The sequence below is a fragment of the Sus scrofa genome, chromosome 6 (assembly GCF_054392235.1).
Source record: "Sus scrofa isolate SSC_HxYL_T2T_F1_AM1 chromosome 6, Sscrofa_HxYL_maternal_Yorkshire_Landrace_v2.0, whole genome shotgun sequence".
NCBI lineage: Eukaryota > Metazoa > Chordata > Mammalia > Artiodactyla > Suidae > Sus > Sus scrofa.
The window spans coordinates 66,691,669-66,715,455 of record NC_139388.1 but is presented as its reverse complement, the minus strand read 5'-3'; the positions used below and the strand labels follow the sequence as shown (position 1 = coordinate 66,715,455).

The 23,787-nt window shown below is 45.7% G+C and overlaps 2 protein-coding genes across 3 annotated transcripts in view; one reads left to right on the top strand and one right to left on the bottom strand.

Moving 5' to 3' along the window:
* Positions 1-23,787, bottom strand: part of LOC110261339 (zinc finger protein 444) — a 996,914-nt gene that overhangs the window by 678,925 nt on the left and 294,202 nt on the right. The gene's annotated exons all lie outside the window — the stretch shown is intronic.
* Positions 7,871-23,391, top strand: LOC100514469 (uncharacterized). Of its 2 annotated transcripts, XM_003128120.7 has the most exons (3): positions 7,871-8,079; positions 12,046-12,172; positions 20,332-23,391. In XM_003128120.7, exons 1-3 carry the CDS (start codon positions 8,050-8,052, stop codon positions 22,761-22,763), a joined length of 2,589 nt encoding a protein of 862 aa, XP_003128168.5. In that variant the 5' UTR covers positions 7,871-8,049; the 3' UTR covers positions 22,764-23,391. The 2 variants fall into 2 exon arrangements, with proteins under 2 accessions (XP_003128168.5, XP_005664974.2); XM_005664917.4 differs by lacking the exon at positions 12,046-12,172.

The following is a 23,787-nucleotide window of genomic DNA, read 5'->3' as shown; positions in this document are numbered from 1 at the left end:
AAAAGCAAATAAATAAATAGATAATGTAATTGCCGCTTTTGCATCTTACCGGCAATGTATGAGAATTACATTTCTGCCACATTCTACTGAATATTAAATTTTAGCCTTTTAATTGAGTTTTTAGATTGATGTTACTTTTTGTTTGAATTTGTCTAAGAATTTGTGATAAGCATTTTTCTCAGATGTTCATTTGCTATCTGTGTTAAAATGTCTGCTCAAACCTTATTCTGTACTGACCTTTGAGTGTTTTCCTTTAACAAAGATTTATGTTGGGATTTCACTCATATTTTAGTAATGTGAGTGACTTTTTTTTTTGGCCGCCCTATGGCACATGGGGCTTCCGGGCCAGGCATCAGATCCAAACCACAGACTCGACCTATCTGCAGCTGCGGTAACACCAAATCCTTAACCCACTGTGCCTGGCTGGAGTCAATCCTGCGTCCTATCGCTTTGAAGATGCTGCTGATCTCATTGTCCCACAGGGGTAACTCTTGAGTGACTTTGTTTTATGGAAAAATTCAATACTGGCAGAATTTTTTAACTTCAAACTTTTTTTTTTCACTATTCACAATGGAATGGACATCTAGCCATGCTCTTTTAAATTTAATCTTCATTGTTGATGTACTGTCTGTCCATCAAGTTCTTTTTTTTTTCTTTTCTTTTTTTTTTGTTTTTTGTTTTTTGTTTTTTGCCTTTTCTAGGGCTGCACCAGCGGCATGTGGAGGTTCACAGGCTAGGGGTCTAATTTGAGCTGTAGCCGCTGGCCTACATCACAGCCACAGCCATGTGGGATCCGAGCCATGTCTGCAACCCACACCACAGCTCACGGCAACGCCAGATCCTTAACCCACTGAGCAAGGCCAGGGATCGAACCCGCAACTCCATGGTTCCTAGTCGGATTCGTTAACCACTGAGCCACGACGGGAACTCCCAATGCAAGTATTTTTTATTTAATAACATTATGTAGGAAGTTCCTAAATTGGCACCTCATTGTGAATCAATGAAATATTAATTAAAAATTAAAATTAAAATATTGGCTATGTTCTCTGTGTTATATCCTTGTAGTGTATTTTATTTATTTATTGTAGCATGTGGAAGTTCCCTGGCCAGGGTTCAAACCCACACCACAGCAGCAACCCAAGCCACAGCAGTGACAACACCAGATCCTTATCTCATGGCACCACAAGGGATCTCCTGTTGTTTATTTTATACCTAATAATTTTTATCTCTTATTCCCCTAACCCTCTATTGCCCCTGCCCTCTTCCCTCTCCCCTCTGGTAACCACTAGTTCTCTGTATTTGTGAGTTGATTTCTTTTTTGTTATATTCACTAGTTTATTGTATTTTTTAGATTTCACATATAAGTGATATACTATATCTTTCACTGTCTGACATTTCATTTCTCATATTGTACAAATGAGACTATTTCACATCTCTTTTTTTGGTGGCAGCCTCAGCAGTGACAACACTATGAACTCCAAAATTTCACTCTTTTTGATGTCTGAGTAGTATTCCATTGTACATATACACCACACTTTTATCCATTCGTTAGCTAAGTGTCTCTTGATGGACACTTAATGTTGCTTCCATATCTTGGTAATTGTAAATACTGTTATGAGCAATGGCTACATGTACTTTTGGAATTCGTTTCTTTGGTTTTGTTTGTTTGTTTCCATTATATACTCAGGAGTGGACTTGCTTGGTCATATGTTAGTTCTATTTTTAGTTTTTTTGAGAAACCTCCATACTGTTTTCCATAGTGCACTAATTTTCATTGCCAGCAGTGGTGTACAAGGGTTTTTTTTCTCCACATCCTGGCCAATATTTTTTATTTGTATTCTTTTTGATGATAGCCATTCTCATAGGATTGAGATATCTCATTTTGGTTTTGATTGTATTTGCCCAATAATTAGTGATACTGAGCATCTCTCCATGTGCTTGTTGGCCATCTGTACTTCCTCTTTGGAAAAATGTCTATTCAGTTCTTCTGCCCTTTTGTGGGGGGGTGGGGGGCGTGCCCTTGGCACGGGGAAGTTCCTGAGCCAGGTATCAAACCCACACCATACTAGTGACCTGAGCCATAGCAATGATGATGCCAGATCCTTTAACTGCTATGATACCAGGGAACTCTGTCCTAACCTTTTTTTTTCCTCAGGACTGAAACTGTGGCATATGAGAGTTCCCAGGCTAGGGGGGTCGAATCAGAGCTGCATCTGCTGGCCTACACCACAGCCCCAGCAACTCGGGATCAGAGCCAAGTCTGTGACCTATACCACAGGTCCTGGCAAAGCCAGATCCTTAAGCACTGAGAAAGGCCGGTGATTGAACCCCAGTCCTCATGGATACTAGTTGGGTTTGTTACCTCTGAGCCGCAAGGGGGAACTGCTGCCCAATTTTTTTTTTTTCTTTTCCTTTTCTTTCTCTCTTTCTTTTTCTTTCTTCCTTCCTTCCTCTTTTCTTTTGCTTTTTAGGGTAGCACTTGTGGCATATGGAACTTCCCAGGCTAGGGGTGGAAACCAAGCTGCAACTGCTAGCCTACACCACAGCCACAACGACACGGGATTCAAGCAGCATCTGCAACCTACACCATAGCTCATGGCAACACAGGATCCCCGACTCACTGAACAAGGCCAGGGATCAAACCCATATCCTCATGGATACTAGTAGGATTCATTTCTGCTGCACTACAACAGAAACTCCCATCTTTTTCTTTTCTTTTTATGTCTACACCTGCAGCATGTGGAAGTTCCCAGGCCAGGGATTGAATCCTAGCCCTGGCTCCAACTTAGGCCACAGCTAAATAACTCCATTCTTTGTATGAAACATCTCATACCCTAAACATGACCAACAAGAAAACGGTATGTGCAATGAGAATAACTCCCACTGCAGAACACCTGACACAGTTGATGGAGTTTCTATCCTTCCAGCTCTCAACACCAAAAATCCTGGTGTCATCCCTGACTCCAACCCTACTTTCTTTCTCTCAACAACACAATCAGAAGAAATTCTGGCTGGGTGAGGTGGCGTACACAGGTACTCCCAGCTACTTGGGAGACTGAAGCTGGAGGATTGCTTGAGCCCAGGAGTTGTGGCCTGCAGCAAGCTGTGCTGATCAGGCATCAGCACTAAGCTTGGCATCAATATGATGACCTCCCAGGAGCGGGGGACCACCAGGTTGCTTAAGGAGGGATGCACTGGCCCAGGGGAGAAACACCAGGCTGCTCTATTTAAAAAACTGATACAAGGGAGTTCCCATCGTGGCGCAGCAGAAACGAATCTGACTAGGAACCATGAGGTTGCGGGTTCAATCCCTGGCCTCCACTCAGTGGGTTAAGGATCCAGCGTTGCTATGGCTGTAGTGTAGGCCAGCAGCTGTAGCTCTGATTAGACCCCTAGCCTGGGAACTTCCACATGTCGTGAGTGCAGCCCTAAAAAGACAAAAACACACACACAAAAACTGATACAGGAGTTCCCATTGTGGTGCAGCAGAAATGAATCTAACTAGGACCCATGAAGTTGTGAGTTCAATCTCTGGCCTCTCTCAGTGGGTTAAGGATCTGGCTTTGTCGTAAGCTGTGGTGTAGGTTGCAGACTCGTCTTGGATCCTGTGTTGCTGTGGCTGGCAGCTGTAGCTCGGATTAGACAACCTAGCCTAGGAAACTCCATATGCCATGGGAGTGGGCCTAAAAAAAAGCAAATTAAAAAAAAAAGGATACAAAATCCATCCACTTCTCCACCTCCACAAACACTGCAATGATCCACACCACAAATACTCATCCCAATACCTTGGAAGTGGAGCCAACTGGAGCCCTGGAAGTGGGACTTCCACCAGGCTGATACCTGGGGCAGGCCTCATCCAGCACAGCTGCATGGACAGGAGTCCCAGTAGGTCTGGAAGGCAGAGTCTTGATTGATAGAGGGTTATTTTTGAGACGTAAGATCTCATGATGTTTGTCTTGCTAGATTTTGGACTATTTGAGACTCTCACTCCTTTATTTCCCGTTTCTCCTTTTTCTAATGGAAATGTCTATCCTCTGCGTATCCTACTACTAATATGTATACGTATCTTTTTTCTTTTTTTCTGGCCACAACCATTGCATATTGAGGTTCCCAGGATGGGAATCTAATCCAAACCACAGCTGCAACCTGTGCTGCAGCTGTGTCATGCTGGATCCTTAACCCACTGCCCTGGGTGGGGAATTGAATCCGTGCCACTGCAGAGACAATGCCAGATCCTCAACTTGCTGTGTCACAGCAGAAACTCCCTACTATCATATTTTGGAAGCATGGAATATTTGATTTCATAATTGGAGAGCAGTATTGCCTCAAGATTAATTGTATCTTCAATCTCACTCATATCTGGCTTAGATGATATATAGATGAGTCTTTGAATTTTCTAATATCACATTATAATTTAATATAAAATTATATATTTTTTCTTCATGTTTCCTTTCTGTGTGATAGGTGCATGAACACAGGTTTTAATGTGTCATGGTTCTCATACAGCGAAAACTGCCTGATACTGAGTATATTTTTCTCAAAAAATATTCACCTCAAACTCTTGTTCACTTTTACTACTTTGGCTACTCTAAACATCCACTTCATTTATTTCTCCAAGCTGGTATTAATGTTTTCAAGCATTAAAAGCCCTATCAAAAATTTGCTGAAGTATTAAGTTTCTTCACATCATCTGGAGCTCCTGTCGTGGCGCAGTGCTTAACGAATCTGACTAGGAACCACGAGGTTGCGGGTTCAATCCGTGGCCTTGCTCAGTGGGTTAAGGATAGGGCGTTGCCATGAGCTGTGGTGTCGGTTGCAGATGCGGCCGGGATCTGGCATTGCTGTGGCTGTGGCATAGGCTGGCAGCTACAGCTCCGATTGGACCCCTAGCGTGGGAACCTCCAGATGTTGCAGGAGCAACCCTAGAAAAGGCAAAAAGTCAAAAAAAAAAAAAACCAAAACAAAACCCTCTGATATCTCCTCACAGCTGTATCTGCACTGTCTTTAGATAACTATTATCAAGTCCAAATGCATTCTGCTTGCTGCATGACAGGCCAGTAAATCAAGAAATGAGTAGTTGAAAGAAGAAATTGCATCTTTATTTGGAAAGCCAGCTGATCAAGAAGATGTCAGACTAATGCTCTAGAGAACCATCGCACCAGTCGGCAGTCGGCATCTTTTTTTTTTTTTTTTTTTTTAATTCACTTTTTAGGGTCACATCCACGGCTATGGACGTTCCCAGGCTAGGGGTCTAATTGAAGTTACAGCTGCCAGCCTACACCCCAGCCATAGCAAGGCCAGATCCAAGCCGCATCTGTGACCTACACTACAGCTCATGGCAACGCCAGATCTTTGACGCACTGAGCAAGGCCAGGGATCAAACCCAAAACCTCATGGTTCCTGTTGGATTCATTTCCGCTGCACCATGATGGGAACTCCCGTCTTTTATTTTAAAAAGGGAGATGGGTGGGGTTTTTTTTGCAAATTTCTTTGTTTAGAATTCCTTTATTCTTGCAGCTGTCCATGAAGGTCTGGAAGTCAAGTCACAATGTTCCTGTAAACCTCCAACAAGACAAACGTTATTCTCTGTTCTGCAGCTTTTTATCTCAATATGAATGGAAATCTATTTTACTCTTAAAGGTCAGACCCCTGATACTAGGCTATCCTGTGTATTTCAGGCTATAGGCGAATCCTTTTTTTATTTTTTGTCTTTTTAAGGCCACACCCACAGCAACGCCAGATCCTTAACCCACTTGAGCAAGGCCAGGGATCCAACCCCAACCTCATGGTTCCTAGTCGGATTCATTAACCACTGAGCCACGACGGGAACTCCTCCAAAGTTCTTTTTTAATTAATTCATTTTTGGCCACATCCAAAAGTTCCTGGGCCAGGGATTGAACCTTCCCCACAGCAATGACCCCAGCCACCTTAGTGACAACACAGGGTCCTTAATCTGCTGCACCACAAGGGAACTCCTATGGAACTTTTTTTTTTTTTTTGTCTTTTTGTCTTTTTGCTATTTCTTTGGGCCGCTGCCGCAGCATATGGAGGTTCCGAGGCTAGGAGTCGAATTGGAGCTGTAGCCGCCAGCCTACACCAGAGCCACAGCAACGCGGGATCCGAGTCGCGTCTGCAACCTACACTACAGCTCACGGCAACGCCGGATCCTTAACCCACTGAGCAAGGGCAGGGACCGAACCCGCAACCTCATGGTTCCTAGTTGGATTTGTTAACCACTGCGCCACAACGGGAACTCCGAGTTGTAAGTTTTATTTGGGGCAAAATAAGGAATATGGCCCAGGAGGCATCATTTCATAAAGCTCTGAAAAACCTCTCCACTGAGGTGGGTGGGACTGTTAGTATGTATGTGATTTTGCTGAAGCGGGGGAGGTACTTGCAATCAGGATCTTTTTGAGCTCTAGCCATCTTTCTGTGCATATGCAGTTAGTGAGGTGTCCTTGCTCTCAGGAGTGACTGATACGATCATCTTATGTTTTTACTCCAGCAGAGCTCAGTGCGGCTATGAACTTTCTCCTTGGAGTGTCAAAGACAAGCTAATTTAGTAGGCCAATTTACTCAACCTAACAAGCACCCCCCCACACTTTTTTTTGCTTTTTAGGGCCTCACCCATGGCATATGGAATTTCCCAGGCCAGGGTTCGAATCGGAAATACAGCTGCTGGCCTACACCACAGCCACAGCAATGCTGGATCCTTAACCCACTGAGTGAGGCCAGGGCTTGAACCTGGACATTAGTCAGTTTTGTTTCTTTTTAATTTTTAAATTTTTAATTTTTATTTTTGGCTGGATCCAGGGCATGTGGAAGTTCCCAGGGCCAGGGATCAAACCTGAGCAGCTGGTAAGACCCGCACCAGAATTGTGGCAACACAGGATCTTTAACCAGCCAGCCAGGAGGGAACTTCCAATAATATTTTTATCCTCTGGGAAGTGACTGAGCTTCACGAATTCTGAAATTATGTCTCTTTGTTGCACTTAACAAGAGACAGATCCTCTCCCTTGTTTGAAATGGGATGGTTGCATTCTAATTCTTACATCCTTACAGGTGCCACATGGAAAAATTTCTGGTGGGTTAAGGACTCCTGAGAGTTCCTGCTGTGAGTTAGTGGGTATAAGAATCTGACTGCAGCAGCCCAGGTCTGCAGAGCCATGGTTTAGATCCCCCAGCCAGGCACAGAGGATTAAAAGATCTGGTGTTGCTGCAGCTGCAGCATAGGTTGCAACTTTGGCTTAGATTCAATCCTTGGCCTGGGACTTTCCACATGCCTCCACTGTGGCAGTAAAAATTAAAAAAAAAAAAGGCGCAGGGCACAGTGGAAACGAATCCAACTAGGAACCATGAGGTTGCAGGTTCGATCCCTGCCCTCGCTCAGTGGGTTAAGGATCCGTCGTTGCTGTGAGCTGTGGTGTAGATCGGATCTGGCCTGCTGTGGCTCTATCTTAGGCCTGCAGCTGTAGCTTCGATTAGACCCCTAGCCTGGGAACCTCCACATGCCGCCGCGGGTGCGGCCCTAAAAAGACAAAAGACCAAAAAAAAAAAAAAAAAAAAAAAAAAGAGAGAGAGAGAGAGAGCGCACCCCGAGTTCTCTTGCGGCGCAGTGGATCCAGCGTTGTCACTCTGTGGTTCAGTCGCTACGTGGACGTGTTTCCGATCCCTAGCCGGGGAACTTCCGCTTGCCTTGGGTGCCGCCACAAAAAGAAATAAACGAACACCTCTTGTGGGGAACCGCCAGAGCCAGGAGAACTACATTACCCAGAAGGACCTACGCTTGGGGGAGCCAATGAAAGGTTAGGGTAAGGCATTTCCGGGCAGATTCCTCGCATAGGGGCGGGACTTCCTGCCCCATCTGCTCAAGCCGCCATTCCAACTACTCTGGGTATGTTCTGGCTCCGCTGCGGTAGCGGAACGGAGGTGTCTTGACGGAGAAGGTTCAGGAGGAGGCGCTGTCCCCGAGGCCCCGCGACCCCGCCGGGGTGCCCGCGTCCGCCTCCTCGCCCGCCGCTACTGGCCTGTGTCACCCACAAGGGTCCGATGGCAGCGGTGCTGAAGGACCCGTCTCAGGTAAACGCTCGTCCTCAGGCCCTCCCCGCCCTCCCCTACCAGACACTAAAGGCTGAGTGCGGGGCGCCTGCTCCCGTGCTTGCGGCCCAGGCCCCGGTGTCCAGAACCGCGAGGCGGTCTTGGGTGCCGCCCGGTTTCTGAAGGCGGTGTGATGGCGCGTGGGAGAGGCTGCAGGGGAAGGGGCTGGTCGGTGTAAAGGCTTGGAGGTGCGACTGGGACGGGAGGATCCGGGAAACCTGGGGTCCATCTGATGTCTGCAGGAAACAGAGTGAGGAGGAGTGGCTGTTTATTTTTCTGAGGGACTTGGAGGCCTTGAAGGTTAGTGTCAGAAGAAGGACACGTTACATGTTAGGGTTTTAAAAGTTACCAAAATGCTGCTGGGAAACGGAGCGGCCTGGAGGGTGCGTATTAGGCACAGTGAGGCACAGAGAGCTGGAGTCCTTATTCAAAGTCAGAGATCTGATAAGAGGCAGCTCTGAAGAGATTAGTCAGTTAAACCGTGGTCACCAGGTTTCAGGGGTGGATGGGATTACACGGAAGTCCTGCACCCAAGGAGCCCAGCCATGGTTGCCTTCCCCTTCCCACAGGTTCTGACGGTTGAAAAAGCACTTAGGGATCTTAAAAAAGGCAGGAGAGGGTGACCCAGTGCCTCACTGAGTATTATGGTGTCTTGAGACCCTTCCTTTGATACAGTCTTAGCTCTTGGATATGGGGGCCCTGAGGGTATCCTCAAGCTCTGAGTGCAGGACAAGGGTAAGTAGAGGTGTTCCCATTCCCGACAACCAGTATCAACCGACATAGCAGGTTGTCTCAGGAACTGATCCAGCGTACACATGCTTGGAGGTGTGGCTGAACTGGAAACATGGTACAGCAGGTGGCTTTTAATAACAAAAAGCAGGAGAGAGTTTCTGTTGGCTTAATGGGTTAAGAATCCAACTAGTGGAGTTCCCATCGTGGTGCAGTGGTTAATGAATCTGACTAGGAACCATGAGGTTGCAGGTTCCATCCCTGGCCTTGCTCAGGGGGTTAAGGATCCGGCGTTGCCATGAGCTGTGGTGTAGGTCACAGACAGGCTTGGATCCCACGTTGCTGTGGCTGTGGCATAGGCCGGTGGCTATAGCTCCAATTAGACAACTAGCCTGAACCTCTATATGCCGTGGGAGCGGCCCTAAAAAGACCAAAAAAAAAAAAAAAAAAAAAGAAGAAGACGTTCTCTTCATGTCTCAGTGGTTAAGGAACCCGGCTAGGATCCATGAGGATGTGGGTTCGATCCCTGGCCTTTCTCAGTGGGTTAAGGATCCAGCATTACCATGAGCTGTGGTATAGGTTGCAGATGTGGCTTGGATCTGGTGTTGCTGTGGCTGTGGCCTAGGCCGGTAGCTGTAGCTCCCAGTGGGACTCTAGCCTGGGAACTTCTTTGTGCCACAGATGGGCCCTATAATGCAAAAAAAGAAAAAGAAAAAGAAAGAAAGAAGAAATGGGGCCAGGAGCCCAAGAGCAGGCTACTGCTATAATCGAGAAGAGTGCTGAAGGACCAGAACTGTGGCCATGTAGGTGGGAGACAAGTTTGGATTCTAGGTATGTTTTATTTTATTTTATTTTTTTGGCCGTACCTGTGGCATGTGGAATTTCCCAGGCCAGGGATCAAATGCATACCACAGCAGTAACCTGAGCAGCAGTATTGGCAACACCAGATCCTTAACCCACTGAGCCACCAGGGAACTCCCAACTCTACATACCTCTTATTTTATTTATTTATTTTTTGTCTTTTTTTTTTTTAGGGCCGCACCCGCAGCATATGGAGGTTCCCAGGCTAGGGATCTAATCGGAGCTGTAGCTGCCGGCCCACACCACAGCCACAGCAACACTGGATCCTTAACCCCCTGATTGAGGCCAGGGATCGAACCCTCAACTTCATGGTTCCTAGTTGGATTTGTTAACCACTGAGGCATGACGGGAACTTCTCCCTTCTTCTTTTAATAGAAGGGCCAAGGGAGTTCCCTGGTGGTCTAGTGGTTAAGACAGAGCACTTTCATCTCTGTGGCTGGGGTTCAGTCCCTGGTCTGGGAGCAGAGATCCTAAATCAAGCTGATACATGCCATGGCCAAAAATAGATAAATACATTTCATGTTTCTTTAAAAAGAAGAAGATGCAAGTGGATAGTGGATGTTGCAATTGAGGGATTCTCTGAACTGCAGAGAGAATACAGAGGTAGAGATTAGGAATGACTCTGGTGGTTTGGGTTCTAGCAGGTGAAGGGATGTATCCTTCATCAAATGGGAGGTAGCAGCTGTTGGTAGGTTTCTTTCCTGAGGAATCTCAGAAGTCTTGTTTTGGCCTGGTTTTGGGTCTGAAATGTTTCAGAGTACAGTGAGTGGAGGCGTCAGATGGACAGCTGGACACATCTGTTGAAGGGCTAAGGATGGAGACTTTCAAAAGTAGTGGCTCTTGTAAGGACCAGTGAATCTGTGGATGACATTTCTAAAATGGAGTGCAGGTTCTAGTTGTAATGCTGTTAGCAGGTCAGAAAGACTAGGGTGCGTGTTGAATAGTGGCTCGCTTCCTTTACACCTGGTTGACATTCCTGAGTATAACGAGCACAGGTGAGGGGAGGGGCAGCCTGGAATGGTCTGGCAGGTGGCCAAGGTATCCACGAGATGAGGGGGTGCAAGGTGTGGCTTGGGAGACAGAGAAGTAATTCAGCCAAGTTCATACTGGGACCAGGGCTCCTGCTAATTCACTGCAGTCCAGGTTCACCAGAGTTGCGCAGTGAGCCTGGATAAGATCTGGGTGTTTTGGTCTTGCTGGTGGGTAAGGACTGGGGTGAATGCCATTTGTGAGAGTCCTTGTGCCTGGCAGGGAGACTGTAAGGGCTGGGGTTTTAAGGAAGGTTGAGTAGAGAACGCGGGGTTGTGACTGTTGAGGGGCAGATGTTACGTCACAAATGTAGAAGAGAGTCATGAGTGTCTGTAATCCACATGTGGTTCTGAGTGGCTAATATTGAAGCAAGGGTCAGAAGCAGGTGGGGAGGCCTTCAAAGCAGCACTCGGGCCTCTCCCTGGCCCTGGGATTCATCAGAGGTCTGGAGTGGTCCTGGATTGCGTTTGAGTGTCAGTCCCTCTCTGGAAGCTCTGTGCCAAGGGTCTGCGTGATTCTGGGGAGATGCCTTGTTGTAGAGCAGGGGGGCGGCAGACGTGTGGGAGTGTCACCTTGGGGAATGATGACCTTAGAGAGTCTCCAGAACGAAGTGCATGAACGTGGGTCATGTGAGCTGACGGCCCCAAGGCCCTGCTCTTGGGGCCTTAGTGGTGAAGCATGAGCCCAGGTTGGACTGTGTCTTGTAGGTACAATGTGGGAGACCCCAGGGGCATCACTTGACAGGAGGAATGGGCTCGGCTAACCAGGCCCAGAGCTCGCATGGCATCTCCATGTCCCCCTGTCGGTTACTGCTGAGGTTGAACGTGGTGATTAGTGGGACCCGGAGGGGGAGTGGGCATCAGTGGCACCAGGGACTGGCATCTGCTCTGAGGTGGGGAGCTTGGAAGGAGGATGAGAGTGGGGTAGATGTGATGGACTGTATCTTCATTTTTTTCTTTTTCTTTGCTTTCTTCTTCCTTTCTTTTCCTTTTTTTTTTTTTTTTTTTTGGTCTTTTTACGGCCATACCCACAGCATATGGAGGTTCCCAGCCTAAGGGTTGAATCAGAGCTACAGCTGCTGGCCTACGACACAGCCACAGCAACACCAGATCTGAGCCGCATCTGCGACCCAGACCACAGCTCACAGCAACGCCCGGGTGAGGCCGGGGATCGAACCTTTGTCCTCATGGATACTAGTCAGATTCATTTCTGCTGAGCCACAGTAGGAACTCTTGTTTTCGTGTTCTTTTTCTGTTTCTGTTTCTTTTTCTTTGGACTGGGTTTTCAGAGAGAGAAAATTCATCGTTTCATCTGTCCCCATGTTGACAGGACAGTGTGACCTTTGAAGATGTTGCCCTTTACTTCTCCCGGGATGAATGGAGGCTCCTTGATGAGGCTCAGAGACGCCTGTACCACGATGTGATGCTGCAAAACTTTTCACTTATATCCTCCCTGGGTAAGATGCTCATAGCCTTCCCAGTGCCCTGCACTAAGCTCTGTGTCCGGCCTCATCCCCTTTTCCCAGGCACACTCTGTCCCTATCGTGTGTGGAGCTCCAGCATTGCTTGTTTCCTCACCTTTCTGGGAGTTGCTGTGGTCAGTAGGGGGCTGGTTGTTTATACTCCCCCCGCCTTTTTTTTTTTCCTTTTTATGGCCACCCCCACAGCATATGGAAGTTCCCGGGCCAGGGATAGAACCAGAGCCTTTGCAGCAACCCCAGCCTCTGCAGATGGAGTCTTAACCCATTATACCACAGAAGGGACTCATACTCTCTTCTCTCCCCTGCAACCGCAGTATCTGTAGTACTGAACCCTCAGAGGGAAGAATTTGCAGCCCGGAACCTTGAAGTGACTTTAGTGGATGACATCAGTCTTACAGTTGAATGTTTGTACCTTTTGAGCAACAGGCTCCCATTTCTCCCACCCTCCCCATCCTCTGCCATTCTGCTCTATTTCTGTGAGTTCAGCATTTTCTGTCCGTTAGTTTTAAATTCAATATACTCTTAGTATCACACAGTATTTAGCCTAGTGCCCTCTAGGTTTATCTGTGTTGTTGCCTATGACAAGATTTGCTTTTTTTTTTTTTTAAGGGTCACACCTGCGGCATGTGGAAGTTCCCAGGCTAAGGGTCAAATTTGGAGCTGTAGATGGTGGATTACACCACAGCCACAGCAACACAGTATCCGAGCTGCATCTGCAACCTACAGCACAGCTCATGGCAATGCCAGATCATTAATCCACTGAGCAAGGCCAGGGATTGAACCTGTGTCCTCATGGATACTGGTTGGGTTCATTACCACTGAGCCACAATGGGAACTCCAAGATTTCCTATGTTTGTTTGATTTGTTCTTGGTTTTTTTTTTGGGTTTTTTTTGTCTTCTTGCTATTTCTTGGGCCACTCCCGCGGCATATGGAGGTTCCCAGGCTAGGAGTCCAATTGGAGCTGTAGCCATCGGCCTACGCCAGAGCCGCAGCAACACCAGATCCGAGCCGCGTCTGTGACCCACACCACAGCTCAAGACAACTCGGGATCCTTAACCCACTGAGCAAGGCCAGGGATCGAACCTGTGTCCTCACGGATGCTAGTCGGATTTGCTAGCCGAAGCCACATTGGGAACTCCTTTCCTTTGTTTTTAAGACTGAATAATATTCCAGGTGTGCATGTGTGTGTGTATGCCATTTTTATTTTATCTGTTCATCTGTAGATGGGTGCTTATATTGTTTCCACATCTGATATATTGTCTTTGATGCTGCAGCAAACATAAGACCAAAAGTTGTCTCTCTCCCATATCTCATTTCTTTTGGCTCTATACCAAGAAGCGGGGATGCTTGATTATATGATAGTTCTATTTTGAATTCTTTGAAGAACATCCTATGCCACAGCTGTGGCAGTGCCCGATTCCTTAACCCACTGTGCCACAGCAGGAATTTCCTAATATTTATTGAAGAGACTATCCTTTTTCCATTGTTTTTTTTTTTGTTTGTTTTTTTTTGGTCTTTTCTAGGGCCGCTCCTACGGCATGTGGAGGTTCCCAGGCTAGGGGTCTAATCGGAGCTGTAGCCACCGGCATATGCCAGAGCCACAGCAACTCGGGATCTGAGCCGCGTCTGCAGCCTACACCACAGCTCATGGCAATGCCAGATCCTTAACCCACTGAGAAAGGCCAGGGATTGAACCTGCAACCTCATGGTTCCTAGTCAGATTTGTTAACCACTGCACCACAGGGGAACGCCTCCATTGTTTTTTTGTTGTCATTGTCAAAGATCAGTTGACCATAGGTACCTGAGATTTCTTCTGTGTTCTTCATTCTATTCCATTCCTCCGTGTGTCTGTTTTTTTTTTGTTTGTTTGTTTTTGTTTGTTTGTTTGTTTGTTGTCTTTTGTCTTTTGTTGTTGTTGTTGTTGCTATTTCTTGGGCCGTTCTCGCGGCATATGGAGGTTCCCAGGCTAGAGGTTGAATCAGAGCTGTAGCCACTGGCCTACGCCAGAGCCACAGCAACGTGGGATCCGAGCCGCGTCTGCAACCTACACCACAGCTCACAGCAACACTGGATCGTTAACCCACTGAGCAAGGGCAGGGACCGAACCCGCAACCTCATGGTTCCTAGTCGGATTCGTTAACCACTGCGCCACAATGGGAACTCCCGTGTGTCTGTTTTTATGACAGTACCACAAGGTTTTGATTACTATAGCTTGGTAATGTAGTTTGAAATCAGGACGTGATACCCTCAGCTTTAATCTTCTTGCTCTAGCCTCTTTGAGGCAATTTGTGGTTCCATGTGAACTCTAGGATTCATTTCTTTTTTTTTTTTGGTCTTTTTAGGGCCGCCCCCACGGCATACGGAGGTTCCCAGGCTAGGGCTCGAATTGGAGCTGTAGCCTCTGGTCCACACCACAGCCACAGCAACACCAGATCCAAGCTGCTTCTGCGACCTGCACCACAACTCACAGCAAAGCTGGATTCTTAACCCACTGAGCGAAGTCAGGGATTGAACCTGTGTCCTCACGGATACTAGTCAGATTCATTTCTGCTGAGTCACGACAGGAACTCCAGGATTCATTTTTTATTTTATTGAAAAATTCTTTTGGAATTTTGGTAAGAATTGCATTGAACTGTTCATTGCATTGAATAATACAGACATTTTAACATCACCAATTCTTCCATTACAAGAACATTGCATATCTTTTCATTTATTGGTATAAATTTCTTTGATCAGTCTCTTATAGTTTTCAGAGTTCAAATTGTTTGTGTTTTTAAAAATTTTTTTTTTTGGTCTTTTCTAGGGCTGCACCTGTGGCATATGGAGGTTCCCAGGCTAGGGGTCCAATTGGAGCTGTAGCTGCTGGCCTACACCAGAGCCACAGCAATGTGGGATCCGAGCTGTGTCTGCGACTTACACCACAGCTCATGGCAATGCCAGATCCTTAACCCACTGATCGAGACCAGGGATGGAACCAATAACCTCATGGTTCCTAGTCAGATTCGTTAACCACTGAGCCACGGCAGGAGCTCCCAAATCTTCTACTTACAGTTTTGGGAGTGCAGATCTTTCATTTTTTGTTCATGTGTTGGAGTTCCTTGCTGGTTCATTGGGTTAAGGATTTGACATTATCATTGCAGTCACACAGGAAAAAACAAAATTATTCATGTTTTTTGTTTTGTTTTTTGTCTTTTTAGGGTTGCACCTGGGCATACGGAAGTTCCCAGGCTAGGGATCAAATCAGAGCTGTAGCTGCCAAACTATACCACAGCCACAGCAATGCCAGATCCAAGCCACATCTGCAACTACAGCACAGCTCATAGCAACACCCAGATCCTTAACACACTGATTGAGGCCAGGGATCGAGCTCTAATCCTCATGGATACTAGTTGCATTTGTTTATGTTGCACCACAATGTGAACTCCGTAAAGTATACTCAGTTTTAAGTGCTTGGTTTTTTGTTTTGTTTAGATGATCATATGATTTTTGCCATTTGTTCTTTTAATGTTGTGTATCATGTTTATTGATTTGCATATGAGGAATTATCTTTGCATCCAAGGAAAAAAGTCACACTTGATCATAGTGTAAGATTGTTGAATGAGCAGTTGAGTATTTTGTGGAGGATTTTTCCTTTTATGTTCATCAAGGAAGTTGACATCAGATTTTCCTTTCTCGTAGTTTGTATATCTTGCATTGGTGTCAGAGTAATGGTCACCTTGGAAATTGAGTTCGGAAATGTTTTTTCTTCTTCAGTGTTTCGGGAGAGTGGATGTTTTTTTTTGTTTTGTTTTGTTTTGTTTTGTTTTTTTGTTTTTTTTTTTTTGTCTTTTTTGCTATTTCTTTGGGCCGCTCCCACGGCATATGGAGGTTCCCAGGCTAGGGGTCGAATCGGAGCTGCAGCCCCTGGCCTACGCCAGAGCCACAGCAACGCAGGATCCGAGCCGTGTCTGCAACCTACACCACAGCTTACGGCAACGCCGGATCGTTAACCCACTGAGCAAGGGCAGGGACCGAACCCGCAACCTCATGGTTCCTAGTCGGATTCGTTAACCACTGTGCCACGACGGGAACTCCAGGACCAGATTCTTAACCTGCCATGCTACAGGGGAACTTCCTCCTCCTCCATTTCTGATTTCATTTATTTGAGTCTCTTCTCTTTTGTAATTTAGTCTGTCTAGCTAAATGTTTGTCAGTTTTGGTTCTTTTCAAAACCCAGCTCTTATCTTTGTTGATCTTTCTGTTAGTTTTCTTTTCTTTTTCTTTCTTTTTTTTTTTTTTTCATCATATCTGGGGCATATGGAAGTTCCTGGGCCAGGGATTCAGTCTGAGCAGGAGCTGCATTCACAACTGAGGCAATGCCAGATCCTTGACCCACTGTGCTGGAAATTGAACCAGCACCTCCACAGAGACAAGGCAGATCATGACCCACTGTGTCACAGAGGGAATTCCTCTATTGATTTTCTAGTCTGTATCTTACTTACTTTCTGATCTTTGTTATTTCCTTTTTTTTTTTTTTTTTTTTTTTTTGGTCATTTTTTTGTCTTTTTAGGATCGTACACCTGGCATATGGAAGTTACCAAGTTAGGGGTTGAATCGGGGCTGTAGCTGCTAGCCTACAACACAGTCACAGCAGTGTGGGATCCAAGCCATGTCATTGACCTACACTGCAGGTCACCGTAATGCCAGATCTAGGCCAGGTATTGAAGCCAGGTCCTCATGATTACTAGTTGAGTTTGTTACTGCTGAGCCAGACAGGAACTCCTGTTATTTCCTTTATTCTAACATCAGGCTTAGTTGTTATTTATTCTAGTTCCTGTTGGTATAAAGCCAGGTTGTTTAGAGTTCCCGCTATGGCACGATTGGTCAAGCATCTGACTGTAGGAGTTGCTGTTGTGGCTCAGCAGCTTAAGGGACATACCTGTGGCATATGGTAGCACCTGGGCTAGGGGTCTAATCAAAGCTGTAGTTGCCAGCCTACGCCACAGCCACAGCAGCATGTGGATCTGAGCTGTAGCTGCAAACTATGCCTTAGTTTGCAGCAATGCCAGATCCTTATCCCACTGAGTGAGGCCAGGGATCATCTTGGCACTGCAGAGACACTGCCAATCCCATTGCACAACAGTGGGAACATGCCGCCAAGATGCCACTGATTCCATTGCCCAGCAGTGGGAACTCCAGATGCTGTCTTAATATTTACTCTCCCTATACGCATCTATACTTAAAATTGTTATATCCTTTTTTTTTTTTTTTTTTTTGTCTTTTTATCATTTTCTTGGGCCGCTTCTGCGGCATATGGAGATTCCCAGGCTAGGGGTCAAATCAAAGCTGTAGCCACTGGCCTATGCCAGAGCCACAGCAATGTGGGATCCGAGCCGCAACTGCGACCTACACCACAGCTCACGGCAATGCGGGATTCTTAACCCACTGAGCAAGGCCAGGGATCAAACCCACAACCTCACGGTTCCTAGTCGGATTCATTAACTACTAAGCCACGACGGGAACTCCAATTGTTAATATCCTTTTGATAAGTCAACTTGTTTATCATTTTATAATGACTTTCTTTATGTCTTGTGACTGGCTTATGCTTTTTTGTCCCCTTTTGTCCATGCCTGCAGCATGCTGAATTTGTAGCCAGGGATCAAACCCAAGCCACAGCAGTGCCAATGCCAGATCTTTAACTTGCTCCGCCCCCGGGAGCTCCTCTTGTGAAAGGTTTTGATTTAAAATCTAGTTTGTCTGTCATAAGTATAGGCTATTTAGGTTCCCTGGTGGTTCAGCAGGTTAAGATCTGACGGTGTCACTGCTGTGGCTCTGGTTACTGCTCTGAACTGTATAGGTTCACTTGTTGGCCCAGGAAGTTCTGGTTAGGCAGGTCAAATGCTGATAAACTCCCTCAACTTTATTTATGTAGAAAAGTCTTTATTTCACCTTCCTTTCTAAAGGGGCACTTTGCTGGATAAAACATTCTTAGTTGGCAGTTTTTTCCCTTCAGTATTTTATTTTTTATTTTTTGTTACACTCACAACATGCGGAAGTTCCTGGGCCAGGGGTTGAACCCGTGCCACAGCAGTAACCCAAGCCACAGCAGTGACAAAGCTGGATCCTTAACCTGCTGAGCCTCTAGGGATGCCCTCCCACCCCCCTTTAGTATTTTGAATTTAATATCCTACTCTCTCTCCTGACCTGCATGGTTTTGCTGAGAAGTCTACTTATGTCTTTATGGGGAGTCCCATGTATGTGATGAGTTTCTTTTCTGTTGCTATATACAAAATTCTATTTTCCTTTGACATTTCAGACTTTTATTATAATGTGTCTCAGTCAAGATCCCTTTGGGTTCAATCTGTATGGGGACCTGCGGTTATTAGGTACCTGGATATCTACACCTCTTTTGATTTCCCTGTTTTGACCATTACCTCTTTATTTTATTTTAATTATTATTATTATTATTTTTGCTTTTTTTTTAGGGCTGCACCCATGGCCCATGGAGATTCTTAGGCTAGGGGTCCAGTCAGAGCTACAGCTGCTGGCCTATGCCACAGCCACAGCAACCCAGGATCCAAGCCGTGTCTGTGACCTGCACCACAGTTCACAGCAATCCCGGATCCTAACCTTCTGAGCGAGGCCAGGGATCGAACCCACGACCTCATGGTTCCTAGACAGATTGGTTTCTGCTGCGCCACAATAGGAACTCTGACCTTTACCTATTTAAATAGGCTTTTTGTTACTTTCTCCCTCATTTCTCCTTCTGGCACTCCCACAATGGGATATTATTCCCCTTGATGGTATCCCATAGTTCTACATAGGCATTTTTCTCCTCTGGCTGGATGATTTGAAATCATCTGATTCAGGATCACAGATTTTCCTCCTCCTTGATCAAGTTGGCAGTTGGCATTCCCTATTGCATTTTTCATTTAATTCATTGTGTTCTTTAGCTCAGGATTTGTTTAGTTCCTTTTTTTCCCTTTCCCCGTCTCAGAACATCTTGATTTGTGTATTATCTTCTTGGTTTCATCAAATTGTCTATATCCTCTTGGAATTGGCTGAGCTTCCTTAAAATAATTATTTTGAATTCTTTGTCCTGTAGCGTGCAGATCTGCATTTCTCTGGGTTCACTTGCTTGAAACTTATACTCCTTTGGAAATGTCATGTTTCCTTGATTTTTTAAGTTTCATAAAGCTGTTTTTTTAATCTTTTTGCATTTGGTGGATCATGCGCTCCTTCCAGACTTCATGGGGTGGTTTTGATTGTGAAAGACCCACCTTGGGTTGGTTGCTATTTGATTTGGTATGTGGAGTGTGGTGGTTTGGGCTCTGGAGAGGCACTAGTCATGTAATCACAATGCAGCTCTGTCAGCTTAGGTCAGGAGGCACCAAAGATGCTAAGGTTTCTCAATGGCCAAGGCTGGAAGGTGAAGTCACAGGTGCATGGCCTTGATGAAGCTCAGGAGGGTTTGATGTTAGGATTATGCTCAGATCATATCAGGAATGTTTCTAACCAGCATTTTTGGGTCGTTTCCAGAGCCATAGCCCACTTCTGTTTTTTCTTCCCAGTGGTTTTTTTGTTTTTTACTTTTTCTTTTTCTCCTCTTTCAAAGCCTCCGATTTCCTTCCCAATTCTTGATGCTTTGCTGACTAGTCTGTTTTACAACCTTGTGACATCTCTGACTTCCAGCCTAGGAATAGGCCCCCATCTTTCTGGACTTCATATCTTGGCCATTTCTCTCATACCTCCTCCTCTCTGGTTCTGCAGCACTAGTTCACAGGTGTCCATATATGGGCATCAAACAGCAACTGCTCTATTGCAATTGGTTTTTCCTGGGTTTGGACATAAGCTTCTACACGGCCTCATATCATCAGCAGAACGGGTTCTGCAGGAATCCTTTGGCATGTGAACAAGTTCTAGAATATGCCTCTCTTCTCTGTTGTGCACCCTACTCTTGTGTCCTTTCCATGGTGAAGGACACCATAGAGACCCAGAAATGCCCAGTAGGCACTTTTGCAATGGAATTATAACTCTCTTTTCTGGAAAAGCCTCCCATAGACTTATTCCTAGATGTGACGTGTGACATTTACGATGATGTTGCCCCCTCCCTGTGAACTCAACACATCCTTCACCAGCATTTATTTGCATTCAGGTTGCTGCTGTGGAGCAGAGGATGCAGAGTCACCATTTCAACCAAGCATGTTTAGAGACGTGTCCCAGGCCAGGACTCTCAAGGCAGCTTCACTTTCCCAGAAGAACCACCCCTGTGAAAAGTGTAGTCTGGCCTTGAGAGGTATTTTTCGCTTGGCTGAGCATGAAGAAACACAACACAACCACAAAGAGTTCCAGTATAGAGTCTGTGTGAAATTATTTCATTTCAGTGCAAACCTTCAAAAACACCAGGAGCAGCACATGGAAGAGAAGTCCTTCAGAAATAACATAGACAGGGCCTTGTTTGTAAAGAGCTACCAACTCCACGTTTCTGGGAAGCCTTTTACCTGTGAGGAAGTTGGGAAGGACTTTCTGGCCACCTCAGGACATCTCCACCACCAGGCCATTCACACCAAGGAGAAGCCAAACAAGACCACCCAGTGTGAGGCAACTTTACAAAGCAGAAAAAGTCATCACACCCAGGGAGAATGCAAGAAAGCCTTTGACCCCAAACATGCGCTTGTTCAGGACCAAGGTGTCCACACTGGAATACAATGTTTTGTGTGCCATGAATGTGGGGACACATTCAGATACAAATCTTCATTGGTTCTACACCAGAGAGTGCACACTGGAGAAAGGTTTCATGGGTATGGTGAAGGTAGCAAGTCTTTCAGCCAGATTTCAATGCTCAGTCGGCATCACAAAGTTCTTCCTGGGGCAAAGCAGTACAAGTGCAGCAAGTGTGGGAAATTCTTTAACCAAAAATTTGTCCTCTTTTATCTCTGGAGAAGTCACACTGGAGAAAACTGTTACCTTTGCAGGGAATGTGCACACTCTTTTAGCCCTAGATCCTTCCTAATTCGACAACGGGTAGTTCATGATAGAGAGAAGCGTTATGAGTGTATGCATTGTGGGATATCTTTTAGACGAAAATTTTACCTCATTGTACACTGGAGAGTTCACACAGGAGAAAGGACTTACGATTGCAACAAATGTGGTAAATCTTTTACCAATAGCTTGGTGCTCATCCTACACCAGAGAGTACATAAAGGGGAAAGGCCTTTTGCATGTAGTGAATGTGGGAAATCTTTTCTCAATAGCTCAATACTCATTCTCCACCAGAGAGTTCACACAGGAAAAAGGCCTTACGAGTGCAGTGTGTGTTGGAAATGCTTTAGCTGTCAGTCTTATCTCTCTAAACACTGGAAAGTTCATGGTGGAAAAAGGTCTTACGAGTGTGGTGAATGTGGGAAGTCTTTTACCTCTTTCTCTGGCTTCCGTTATCATCAGAGAGTTCACAGTGGATCAAAACCTTATGAATGTAATGAATGTGGGAAATCCTTTATCCAGAAATGTAAACTTCTTTTACACCAGAGGGTTCACACAGGAGAAAGACCTTATAAGTGCACTGTTTGTTGGAAAGCCTTCATCCATCAATCTCACCTCTCTGAACACTGGAAAGTTCATGGTCCAAAAAGGTCTTATGAGTGTGGTGAATGTGGGAAGTCTTTTACCTCTTGCTCTGGCTTCCGTTATCATCAGAGAGTTCACAGTGGATCAAAGCCTTATGAATGTAACGAATGTGGGAAATCCTTTATCCAGAAGTGTAAACTTCTTTTACACCAGAGGGTTCACACAGGAGAAAGGCCTTACAAGTGCAGCGTGTGTTGGAAATCCTTCATCCATCAATCTCACCTCTCTGAACACTGGAAGGTTCATGGTAGAGCTAAGCCTTATACATGCAGTGAATGTGGGAAGTCTTTTTTATCTCGACCCGGATTCCTTTATCACCAGGGTGTTCACACTGGGTCAAGACCTTTTGAGTGTAATGAATGTGGGAAATCTTTTGTGAAGCGCTATGTACTTGTTCAGCATCAAAGAGTTCACACAGGATCCAAGCCTCATCAGTGTAAGGAATGTGGCAAGTCTTTTACCCAGAGATCAGCACTCATTCGACATGGAAGAGTTCACACAAGAGAAAGGCCTTATAAATGTAATGAATGTGGGAAATCCTTTATGGAGAGATGTCACCTTCTTGTACATGAGAGAGTTCACACAGGAGAAAGACCTTATAAATGTAATGAATGTGGGAAATCTTTTCACAGTCGGAAGAACTTTCGTTATCATCGAGGAAGTCACACTGGAGAAAGGCATTATGAGTGCAGTGAATGTGGAAAATCTTTTAGATCCAATTCTTATTTCATTGACCACTGCAGAGCTCACACTGGAGAAAAACCGTATAAATGCAGTGAATGTGGGAAGTCCTTTTTGTCTCGGGCTGGCTTTCATTATCATCAGAGGGTTCATGCAGGATTGAGGCCATATGAGTGTAGCGAGTGTGGGAAATCTTTTATCTCCAGTTCCACACTTCGTTCTCATCAGAGAGTTCACAAGAAAAGCTTTACTTGTGCTGGGAATTTGGGAAATTCCTGAAAAAAAAAATTCACCTCATTATACAAGGTAGAGTTTACACTGGAGAAAGGCCTTAGATGTGCAAGGCAATGTGCAATATTCGTGTTGAGGGTAGCAACACTGGAATAAACTGAAGAGCCATCCCTCGGAGTCCAGTCTCTATCTGCATTTATCCACAGAGAGGAGATTCCTTTTATGTTTCAGTTATGCTGAGAACTTGTGTGACTGTTGCGCTTTCTAACCTGTCCAGGGCTATTCCCAGATTTATGTCACTGCCATCTGTGCTGTTAAGGCCATTTCCCCTCTACCACCTGGCAGGTCCACATAGTGTGCATCAGTCACCACCTCACTTCATGCAGGGAAATTGACTTCTTCTGTGTGTTAGAACAAACTAGGAATAGCCCCCCCCCCCCCCCCCAGGGCTGGTGTTCCTTTCTCTCTGACTCCTTGTAAAAGAGCCGGAAGGAGTGTTGACCCAGAGAATATCACACGAGTTTGGCTGAGAACATGCAGAGGACCACTTTTTGCAGGGATATGTTCTCATCTGATGAATTTTTCCAGCCTCCAATTTAGCAACACAAACTGTTGGACTTGTTTGTAACCACACACATTTCTTTGGTTTGTATAATACGAATGTCTTACTGTTTAAGGCCTCTTGTTTTGGGTGTTCAATTTACTGTGTGAGGTTTTTTATAAGAAGAGTTGGGCTCTACAGGCCTGAAGGGTGAACAGTTTTTGTGGAGGGGGCAGTCTGAATTCTTCTGTGCCTCAGGGAGAATAGTCTGATGGCAAAAAATGACTTGCCAGTTGGTGCCAAATTTGTGTTGTTACCAGTGAGCTCCTAGGGATAAGGCGAGCTCCTGTTCCTTGCCCCTTAGAGGAGCTGAAGGTCTGAGGTGCCCATTCCCTGTGAATTGAGTGCACCTGTGATGACACCGAGGCCAGCCACCTCTCACTCCTGACTCTTGAGGTCTGAGCTGATGCTGTGGGGCCACCTTCAGAAAGGCCCATGCTGCCAGGCACTGAGGTCTAGTTTGGATTTCCC